The following is a 10,891-nucleotide window of genomic DNA, read 5'->3' as shown; positions in this document are numbered from 1 at the left end:
ATATATATATATATTATAACTGTAATACATACTACGGTACCGATTAGTTATTATCTCATCCATTTGCGTTGCATGAGCTCTGTTTTTATATTGCATTGATATTATGAACCTCTCCTTATAAAATGGTTGAGTATGTAAGTAGTAATAACACATAATTGCTATAACTAAGCAGAAAGCTTACCAAAATTGAGCACGGACACCGAATTGAGGAGGCGGTCCACGGTATCATAATCGGTTAGAGGCTCGTCACGAAACGCGACGAATGGTGTTAGTCGACCACTGTCCTCGCTTAGGTCTGCGAAAAGTACCGAACTAGCATGGGGGTCTTTTTGTGCGCTGTAGCGCTCATCGACACTCGGCTGGTTAAGTTCCTTACTCTGGGGTCCCATTCGAGGGTCCCGAATTGGGTAACGGGGATTGTAGGCGCCATGCCCACTTTGCACGGGATGCTGGCCATGTTGTGGCTGAGTCCATTCCGGCTCGTGGTAACCCTGGAAGCCTTCACGCAAATTTTGCGTGTTCTGGCCACCATGCGGGTTCTGTGGAACATTCTGCTGGTGGCGTCCACCAGCTACCGGTGGCAATTCGACGTACTCATCACGATAGTCCCGATAGATGCGCTCTTTATAGTCAGCCGGGTAACGTGGAGTCGGTGAGGGCCACCTGTTGAAGCCCGGGCGTCGATAGCGGCACCGTTGCCAGTAATCATAGTCAGATTGACGGTAGTCTGATTGCCAGCCGTTCTCTTGCGACGACCGATAATCCTGCGAGCGACACGAGTTTCGGCACACGCTGTGCGGCTTGCCGCACTGGAAGCAGTGACTAGATCTCATCTGATTGTTGGCACAGTTGGTGCAATTGCCGCAGCTTCCGCAGTCGCGGACGTTCGCGCCGCCCCATTGATAACCGTGCTGCCCGTCTTGCGGTACGGCAGAAGCTTCCTGGCCCTGGCCAGTAGCAGCAGCTTGGCGCATCATTCGTCGCTGACTCCACGTCGGCAGTGGTCGGTTGTTGCAATTGTTGCTAGCCCGATTGTTCGGTGGACAGCTTCGCGTGATAACGAGATTGCCATGCGCTCCCACCGAGAAGCGTACGCCTTCCTTTTCGAACTCCCTCTCCAAATTCCGAAGGGTGTTACAGACGAGCACCGAACGCAACAGAGACGGGTTCGCTGCCTGTCTATACCGCCCCAGCTTGGATACCGATAGGTTGAACACGACTTGCCGTCGTCGGTGGTACGCGTTCCGCCGGCGAAGGTAAAGCTCATCACCACACGGGCAATTCAGCTTACCACAGCTTTCGGCGGCTGCAGGATTGGGAGTTCCGACCCTCGTTTTATCCCAGCACTGGGCGGCGCCCTTGTTAACGTAAACGTGTTGGTTCCAGCTTTTACGGCACATCTCCTCATCGACACGCGTAGGTCCTGACTCGAACCACTCTGCGGAATCCGAATCGACCTCAGAGTCACTCTCTTCATCGGACGGTAAACTCGAATCACTCTCGTCCGAATCCATTGAGTCGGAATCGAAACCGTCAGCACCGAAATCCTGCCCTGCGTCATCCATATTGCCACACGTTTCGAACGCGCCGCCAAACACGCCATTTGGCTGCATCACCGAACTCGGAACGAACTGTTCCGGCGCTCGGCTGTTGAGTTCGCTTAGCTCTTCAAGTGGAGTTTTTATTCCTTCAACGCGTCGCCGCTTCTCCTCTTCGGGGACAAAGCCAATAGGCAACTTGCGCTTGGCAGGACTTGGCGGACGTTGATCGGTGGTGCTGTCCTGACACCATGCCGGCGTGGGGCATCGCTCTAAGCGGCGATACGTTGGTGGTTGATGCGTCTGCATGTTGACCGCTAGGGTTCTCTCGTCTTGCGGCTCTGTCGTAGCAGTAATGGCGGGGGCACACGGTGCCACAACCTGGTTTTGCTCCGGCTCATCGCGTTCCGGGTCGAGAGCGTCGTCGACGACGGGCGCTGGCTCCGATTGTTTAGTGTCGCGATCAGCCAGTTCGGGCAATAGTTCAGTCTCGGGAAGAACGGTATGGCCTTCGACAGGCGCGTCCTTCGACTCACTCATAATCTCCACTCCCAAACCCGAGTCCTCCGAGATGTACGTGAATCCGGAAGGCTCGTGGGCTAGCGGCAGCGATTTTTTAGGACTTAAGTTTCGCTTCTTTGTCTGGGCACCCTTGGCGATTTTTCTTACATTGCTAACTGCTTTTTTGTTTGTCCTCTGTAATGCAAAGAATCAAAAACAGGAATCAAATTGGTGTTACTATTCTCTTTTCTTGAACTGTACATAGGTATAAGTAATCTAGCCGGGTCATTGTTGCATCTATCGTGTACATAGCACAAATAGTTTCTTGTCTTAGCACCTATGTGTATATCTGTTAGTTAACCTGTCCTATACTATATGAATGCTTGAATGAACCTAAATTCAATACGGAAGAAGTTGCCACGGTACAACAACGGTTTGTATTTGGGAACGCTTTAAACGAAAAGTTTTTCTATGCTTGTCGAAAGCCGATAAGGTTCCCTGTCACCATACCAAAATAATTTCGAACTTCGCGTGTAGTATGTATTGTTGTCGAACCCAAATATCGATATTCTAATTTGAAAATCTTATTCATTGTTGTTTACCCTCAAAAAGCTTGTCATATAGGTGCATACTAATCAACACATTTAATTCGGCCATTTAATTTTAAGCCACACACGGACTCATTTATAAGTAAAATGTATACCAATTGTAATACCTTCCCAATGGCAATCTTTTACATAATGCCACATCTACGGATAATAAAGTGTAAGATTTCAACGAAGCTCTAATCCGACATTGAAGGGCATTACATTATCACATGATCTTTGCACAATTGTTATCTGAAATCCATCATCTGACATTAAACAATTATTTTATTTTTGGTACAAACCGAAAATACGTGAACAATACGCAGAATGAGACGATTACGGATTCAACACCACTCACCAGTTCCAGAATCAGAACTGTAGAAATGGTAATTATTTTCCACATTTTCCAATGTAATAACTGCGCCCGGTTCAGAGGTAATTTATAGTAATAATAACAATGATGACAACAACAGTAACAATAATTTCACCAGACCGCAATCATACTATTTATTATTTTCAGTTTCTGCAGCAATGGTGGTTGTAGGCTTTCGACACAGGATATATAAATGGCCGTCATATGTGTTAACCTCTGTGTGTCTGTGAGTTCCATGAAAACTTCAACACAGTGACAAGACTAGGAAATCTCAACAGCACATAGTGGCATGCCGCCATATCACAGCCATACTTGTACCCGCCGTATGAACCGAAGAACGGTGCGCTGTCGTCATACGTGGACGCTGCAGTGGCATCCAGCGCCGCAGATTTTCACTCAATGCAATAACGCGGCAGCTGCTTCAACGTCGCTACTGCTGCTGCCACCCCCTTTTGCAGTACAGGGCTGTTCGTTGGCCCCTGACTGAGTCTTGCTCGCGACTCGCTTACGTTGCTTTGCTTGTTCCTGTCGTACTGCCCATAATGGCGTAGTATGTGTCTGGGTGTCTACAGGTTTGGCTGCTGGGGCAACCCTCTGTGGAAAGACTACTCGTCGTCGAACAACTGTCATAACGTAGCTGACGCGGGGCAAAATCAAGACCCCAGCGTCAGCAGCCGCCAGCGACCGTTCGCAACCGTAGCGATCGTTTCGGTGCGTAGGTACACATGATAGACTGTCTGCCAGCCCCCTGCCTGTATATGTGTGTGTGTGGAGGGAGGGGAAACGGGAGGCATTTCGTAATCCGTTTGGCGGCCTTCGTTCTGCCGCGTGTGGCAGCGCCGCGTGCGCAACTCGACGTAACTCGCTGTTGCTAACAGAGTCGTTGGCGCTGGCAGCCGAAGCAGCACTACCGGCAACGGCTGCTTATTGTTGCTACCGCTGTGTTGTAATTGTTATTACTGTAGACCGTGGCGGCTAAGCCAACTCAAATCATCGTTGGTTAGTTGTGTGGTTGTTTGTTTCGTTGATTTACTACCCAGACATTAGTGACAACGGCAGCTGTCTAAGACATTCAGCATAGGAGTCGAGACGAGACCGTCTAGCTGCGCATATGATCGTAGCAGTACAGCAGCGGAGACAACGGAAATCATTTGAAGTTGTAGCATTCGTACGAACAGCAGCAGCAGCAGCAGCAGCACGAGGCAGGTCATGGCGCAGAGTGTTGCTCGATAAATTCTATTAGTATCGTATGAAACATTTGATTTAAGCTCGAACTAGCCGGCCGATTGACCGGCGGGCGGGCGGGCGGGCGGTCAACCACAGTCGATCGCGCCGCGCAATTGACCGCAGCTGTTATAATAATCACCGTGGCCACTGCTCCATCGCGATGTCGGCGTCAACCACCACGGTCCAACGCCAGTAACAAGTGCAACAGCGCAGTGATCGGTGCGCGATCACCAACCTCTACTCAGCAGTAGATTGCGGTTTGCGCATTACAACCATCCAGTGCTGCTACGATCGTCACCGCTGATCCGGCGCGGTGGCGCACTTCGTCGTCACCCACATGCAACGACACATTTAGAACCGTAACCGACTAGTACCGTGATTACTGCTGCTGCTGCTGGTATAACCGCTGGTGCTGTTAGTGGTGCCGTTGTTGCTGGTACCATTACCGCTGTGCATACCACTCTAGTTACAAATGTGTACAACAGTGTCCGCAGTCATAGTGAAATACGGCAGGGGCCGTTGTCCACCATCAGCTACACCAACAACAATAGTAATAAGGACAACCGGTCAAGCATCGCAGCGCTTCATACCCAAAGGGAACGAACGGTACGACGTAAGCAAGCCATCCTGCGTAGCAGTAGCAGCGATTGTCACAAAGACAATACGATGCAACGCATACCGCCGAATATCACTGAATGGCAAAAGCAGCCAGTCGCAGCCGCAACAGCAGAACTGAGTGCGGATCCACCACTGATACAAGTACCATCGACGGCAGGCTAGTCCTAGCAGCAGCGAGAGCAGTGGACACGCATGCCGCTGTATAATGCGGTACTCCGCGACCGTTCTGCCGGCGAACAAATGGACGGACAAAGACGCAGACAAGCCAGTTGGTAGAACAGCGGCAGTGGCAGCGACGCCAGCAGCTGTAAGCTGCTGCGAGGGGTCTTGGTAGTAATAGTGGTAACGATGCCTTCCGAAGTCTACAACCATAGCCATAGCCAAAATAGACGCGGACGGATACATGGACGACTTCGGACGCTCAAGACGATTCGTTGATGAAGGCGCTAGCCGCAGCCGCAGCAGCAGCCAAAAAGAAAAATGGAGTAGCGAGCGAAGAGACGCGACAACAAGAACCAACGAAGACTTTTTTTTTTCGTTTTTTTTTTTTACTTTTTCTCTTTGTCGGATTTCACTGTTGCTTCGTCTTCTCGTCATCAGGGTCTATTCCTTCGTTCCGTCGTTCATCCGCAGCGTCTTTTTGTGTCGAATCGTTCCTTCACTCGCTGCTTCGCCGTTTCGCTGTACAACCGACCCAACACCGCAAGTGCTGGATCTAGCAAGCGAACGCCATCGCAGTCGATCGTCCCGTCCCGTCTTCTGACAGCAAACGAAGCGGCCGCGTTGCTTCGCAGGCAGCTAGTGCAGACTGCCGCTGCACTAGTCGACTTTAGTTTCAGCAACTGACTTCGCCAGCGCGTTGTTGTCCATCCATCCGACCGACCGACCGACCGCCCGCCCGACCCCACTGTCGCTGCCAACGCAGCCGAAGATTGCCGCTATCTGTCTATATATGACGGTGATGTGTGTGTGTGTTTGTGAGTGTACGTGTGTGAGTGTGTGTGTTGGTCAGGTTTGGCTGCTGCTACGTCTGTTGTTCGATGGTCGGTCGACTCCTTCTTGATTTCGTCTCTGTTAAAGGCAGTCGGCGCGTTTGCCGTCCGTTCTTTGTCTTCTGAACCTTCGTCTTCTGCTTTGCCTCTCATCGCCTTTTCTTCGTCTTTAGTCTGTTTGTGCGTTCGCCCGTCGATGAGTTTGCCCGTGTACCGACGTACATCTTCCCCTTCTTCGTCTTCGCCGTGTCGCTCAGACTTCATCACCATCACCACCAACAACAACAGCGAAGACGCAAAAAGGCAGAGAACGACGAAATGGCGAATACCAAAAGTCCAACGACGAATGGCGTCGGACAGGCTCGGCCGTAGCAGAGTGGTTGGCCGATGGATCAACAGACGACGACGACGACCAGCGTAGCGGACGCGGCTACAGCTGCTACCACCATCACTACCACGACAGCGGCCAACAAGTAGAGGAAAATGACAGGAAACAGCTCAAAAAAACAGGCAGGTGAAGTCCAGCACAGCGGCTTCATCTCGGTTGCCGCCGCCGCCGCTGCTGCCGTCAACGTCGTCGTCATCGTTTTCTTCATATTGAGCCAAAGCAACAGCTTAAAGGGAGACGAAGAAGGAAAAGAGCTAGCTACGGCGGGTACGAAGACCAAATAACATCAACCGACCGACCGAACCGAAGAATAGAGAAGACCGAAAAGAAACGAACGACAAACGCCAGCGGTTGCCGTGGTAACCGTAGCAGCAACTGCGCGTAAGCGTTGCGCCGCTACTCTTCGTTCTTTTACAGCAAAGACCGAACGGCTTCACCGAGTTTGGCCACGCTAGCAGCGCTAGTCAGTTCGCTTGGTGGCGTGATACAAAAAAGATACCAAGAAGCGACGCGGTGGCTGCCGTCATCGCCAGTAACAACAACAACAGCAACTACAGCAGCAAGCAGTTAGTCAAAGGAGGTAGAAACGCTAGCGTCTCTGTCCAACGACGACGACGACGACACCTCAGTTTACGTCAAGCGATAGGCAAAGAAGCGGCGCCGATTGTGAAGCTAGTGGAGCCAACGAGAAGTCAAGGAGATGAGGATAAAAAGAAGAGATGCGAAACGGGAAAAATAGCGAAGTGGCAGCTCCGCGATCTGGCTTTACCCCGGCCCTCGCCGCTGCTGTCGCTGGCAGAACTGCAGCATCAGCAACAACGGTTCTGCCGCAGAACGCACCGATCGTCGCCGCCACCGCAGCAGCAGCAGCGGTCGTTCTTCGTTTGTGTCCGCCGATCGGTTTTGGTTAGCTTCGCCTTGCATGTCGGTGACGACTGCAGAAGCGCTGCCTATGTAAGCGAAGTCGCGCATGGCGGTGATGCGCGCTGAGTTGCTGGCTTTGCCGCCACTTACGATGGATGGATCTACCTATATGTGTCTATGTATCTGTTTGTCTGTCCATCTGTTTGGCTGGCTCTGTAGGGAATGTAAAAGACAGTGTGTACCCCACGGAGTGAACCAGCGCGCCGGCAACGACGGCAGCAGCGGTAGCGACAACAGCCGCCGGGTAGTCAACCGCTCGGGCCATCATTGCAGATGCTGCTGTTATTATTGTTGTTGCTGTTTTCGTAACTTTGTTGTTATTGTTGTCAATGTTGGCAGCAGAAATTGCTGCATCCGGACGTCAGCGAGCCACGGCAGCAGCTATGCTGATGGCAGCAGTGGTAGTAGGCTATATGTTGTTTTCTTGACTTGTTTCGCTCTCGTCTGTAGTTCCAGTCGTTGTAACAGTCGTTCGCTAGCTGGCGCCTGCCTTCGTTCTCTGTTACCGCTGATATCGTCGGTGCCGCAGCCGAAATCTAGCCATTCGCCTGCCAGCGATCAAGCAAGCGTCATTGCTTCGCCGTCACGCAGAACCCGCCAAGCAAGACGAAATGTTGCCGCTGCGGCACTTGTCGTAGTTGTTGCTGCTGCTGCTGTTGGTAATGTTAGCGGTGTGGATTGTTCCGCGTAGCAGCTGGAAGTTCACCTGCCACTTCTGTGCCACCGCCGCAGCTGCAGTCGTTGTTGCTGCTAACGTTTCGACGGAACCAGCGAACGAACTAAACCGTGTGGTATGATTCGCTTGCTACCGCTGCTGTTATATCCACCATTGCCACTACTCCGCTGTAGCCCGACCGCGAACGCGACGACGGGGCGTCAAGGTTTTACATGAAGTAAGCCACCAAGAAAGAAAGCCGGCCCTATTAGTCAGCTAAGAACGAACCAAGCAACCAGCCAGTCGTCAAGCAAGAAAATTGCTCACGGTGGATAACGGTGGAATTTTTATGGTAATTTCCATTTTCGTCAGCAACGCGGACGTCTGTTTGCGCGCCAGTACATGTATGATGCGACATACTCGCCCCGCTGCACGACACTATGCCATGCTATCAACGTATGCGTAACGTGCCCAAGTAAACCCACGTTGAGCACACGATTGTACGGTCATAGCTGGCAGCACGATCAAGGCGGCTTCACCGATTGTGCACCGCGCGAAGAATACAATAACGTATTTATTAATCGAGACTTCTATGCAGGCCTGCTTGAGAAGCTAAAGAGCGCGCACAAACTGTTACTTTTATACCTGTTCTAAAAATTAACAATAAGGCAAGGTAATCCGTCGTACGAGAATCGAAGTTGCAACTTAAATCTCAATAAACTTTATTTCAGACATAAACAAACTTGTGCAAGTAGTCTACAGTACACAAACACACGCGCCCAAACAATCCACAAACAACGATATGGTATTCTACCTGTACGGAAACAACACGATACTCATGTTGGTCCCCGCAATATTAACCTCAGAATAATACAGACAATATCTTCATTTTTACCTCCCCGCGATGACAAATCAAACCGCCGTTAGCAGCTCAATGCGACTCCGCTCCACTATCATCATCCGTCATGTGGTCGCTGCTGTCATATGCTGCTGCCATCGTCGCGACTGTCAAGTTAGTCAATACTTGTCCCCATCCGTCTCCTGCTAGATCTTTGTCTCTTTTTCTCATTCCCTTACATGCGTTGCCTTTGTATGTGCAATGTCCCCTAGTTTTTCTTTATTATCTGGAACTTCTTTACCTTCGCTCCTTTCCATTTCTCCACTATCACTTCGTTTGGACGTTACGCACGCCCACTTGCCTGCGTTCCAGCCCGTCAGTCAGCTGGCAGTTCAGCAGCAGTAGGATCGCTGCCACTTGCGCGCTTGATGAACGCACAGCCGGCCGAGAGGCTGGCAAACAAGGGTAAACAGGCCCTATATGCAGAGCGGCGAGCTCTAGCTGCGAGCAGCTAGCCAGCCAGCAGCGACACCTGAAACGCTTACACTTCCGGCGCGGCCGCCGCCATCTAAACGATGTCAATTCGCGCCTGCTCTGTCCTAGCCCACTGGGGCAGTCAGTCAGCCAGTCTCGCTCGCTGCCTGTTTCCCGGCCTGTCAGCTAGCAAGCCAACACACGCAGCACACGAGTAGTGTTCAGGAGAGAACGAAGCATGAGCGCATGTTCAGCCAGCAAGCGAACTAGTAAGCCTGATGCAGCCTAGCTGACTGTATGGCTGCAGGCTGCCTTCCTGCAGAATGTCGTCTGGTTCGTTCGAGTCGAGTTGAGGGTTACGAGTAGTTGGACCAAGACGATGACGGCACGGGGAGACTGGAGCTGGGGCCGGCAAGATCGACGTTGGATAAAGAGGCCTGACTGGTCGGTTGGGCCCTGCCATTGCTCGTTCGCTAGCTCTCGGTCGCTTGGTTGAGACTCGAGCCTTCGAGCCCCAGAGGGGTAGTGGTGAGCAGGATAACTGGCTGGCTGGCAGAGGCATAGCCTCTATCAACGCTAGTTGCTGGCAAAGGCTAGAGGCACCCAGCCAGCACAGCAGAGCAACGACGTAGCCACTGGCTGGCGGCCGACGGGGCGCGTTCCGGGGCTCGTAAGGGGTTGTGCCAAAAGGAACTAGGGAGGAACTGAAGGCAGCAGCATAGACGGGTAGTAGTGCGTACATGGTGCGACGAGACGACGACGACAATGCTGCCGCCGCCCGCCAGCCCGCCGAGAGCGATGGGCGAGGGAAGTGCGCAGGCGGTGAAGTAGGGAAGAGCTGAGTTGGAAACGCGGTGGTAGTAGGGGCAGATGGGCTAAAAGAAGGGGGTTACGTTGAATCGGGCACAGCCAGAGAACGGGGTTAGCGGGGCAATATGGGACAACGATGGGTTGGACTGAAGCAGCCGCGGCTACTGCCAGCCAGCCGCTTGTCAGAGGGTTGGTAGAACCGAAGCTTTCTGTGAAAGGGCCTTATCCCAGCCTTACCGTTTCCCCATTGCGCCCCTTTGCGTTCTACCCGCTCTGCTCTCCATCGACCTCTGCCTGTCCAAACGTCGACTGGCTCTGCTTCAGCACTGCAAGCCTCTACTACCAACCCGCCTGTCTCTCGCTGACTGCTGGCAACGGCTCGACAAACCAACTTTCGAACAGACACAAGCCTGGCAGCGGCCTGCTTAGTCGGCCTTCCTACCGCTAGCCTGCCTATGTCGGTGACGGTGGTGCCGCCACCATAGGCAAGCAAGCTAGCCTTACGAAAGAACGTCACAGCAGCGCCCCCTAGCAGCGAGATCAATGCCAAGGGGCAAGGTAGGCTGCTTCACTTTGCTCAGAGCAGCAGCCCCAACCAACTCATCCACCCCACACATTGGCCTGCTCCTGCTGCTACGATGGCAATGTGCAGGGGGACAGGGGTCTCGTTTTGAGCGCTCTGCTCTGCTGTGTTCTGCTCGACTGTACGCTTACTATAGCTGCTGCTGCTGGCCCGTTCGTTCGCTGAGCTCACCAAGCGAGCGAATGAGCGAGCGACAGTCCGCTTGCTCGCTGCTCTTCCTACTAGCTTCGCTCCTCTCTCGTTGCGCTGTGCTCTCCCCACGATACCATCTAGGAAATTACTATGGAAGGCACAGCAAGGCGGCAGAGAAAGCCGACGATTCAAGCCAGCAGCGAATCATGTCGGTCTGCCTGCCTGCTCCTTTCGCAGCAAAACATATATAT

General features: G+C 52.4%; 1 protein-coding gene across 1 annotated transcript; it reads right to left on the bottom strand.

Moving 5' to 3' along the window:
• Nucleotides 1–109: 109 nt before the first annotated feature.
• On the bottom strand, nt 110–10,829 carry LOC111255238 (uncharacterized). The gene is made up of 2 exons (XM_022816982.2): nt 8,699–10,829; nt 110–2,234 (listed from the first exon to the last, which is right to left on the bottom strand). The coding sequence occupies exon 2, from the start codon at nt 2,076–2,078 to the stop codon at nt 165–167; it is 1,914 nt and encodes a 637-aa protein (XP_022672717.2). The 5' UTR covers nt 2,079–2,234; nt 8,699–10,829; the 3' UTR covers nt 110–164.
• Between the last annotated feature and the right edge of the window lie 62 nt (nt 10,830–10,891).

This window comes from Varroa destructor, unplaced genomic scaffold, assembly GCF_002443255.2.
Source record: "Varroa destructor unplaced genomic scaffold, Vdes_3.0 BEIS01001383.1, whole genome shotgun sequence".
Classification (NCBI taxonomy): Eukaryota; Metazoa; Arthropoda; class Arachnida; order Mesostigmata; family Varroidae; genus Varroa; species Varroa destructor.
The sequence above is the reverse complement of the archived record's forward strand: the minus strand, read 5'-3'. Positions and strand labels throughout refer to the sequence as shown.

Excerpts from the sequence above, each read along its gene's own strand:
- LOC111255238 (XM_022816982.2), bottom strand. The coding sequence starts at position 2,078 with ATGAGTGAGTCGAAGGACGCGCCTGTCGAAGGCCATACCGTTCTTCCC.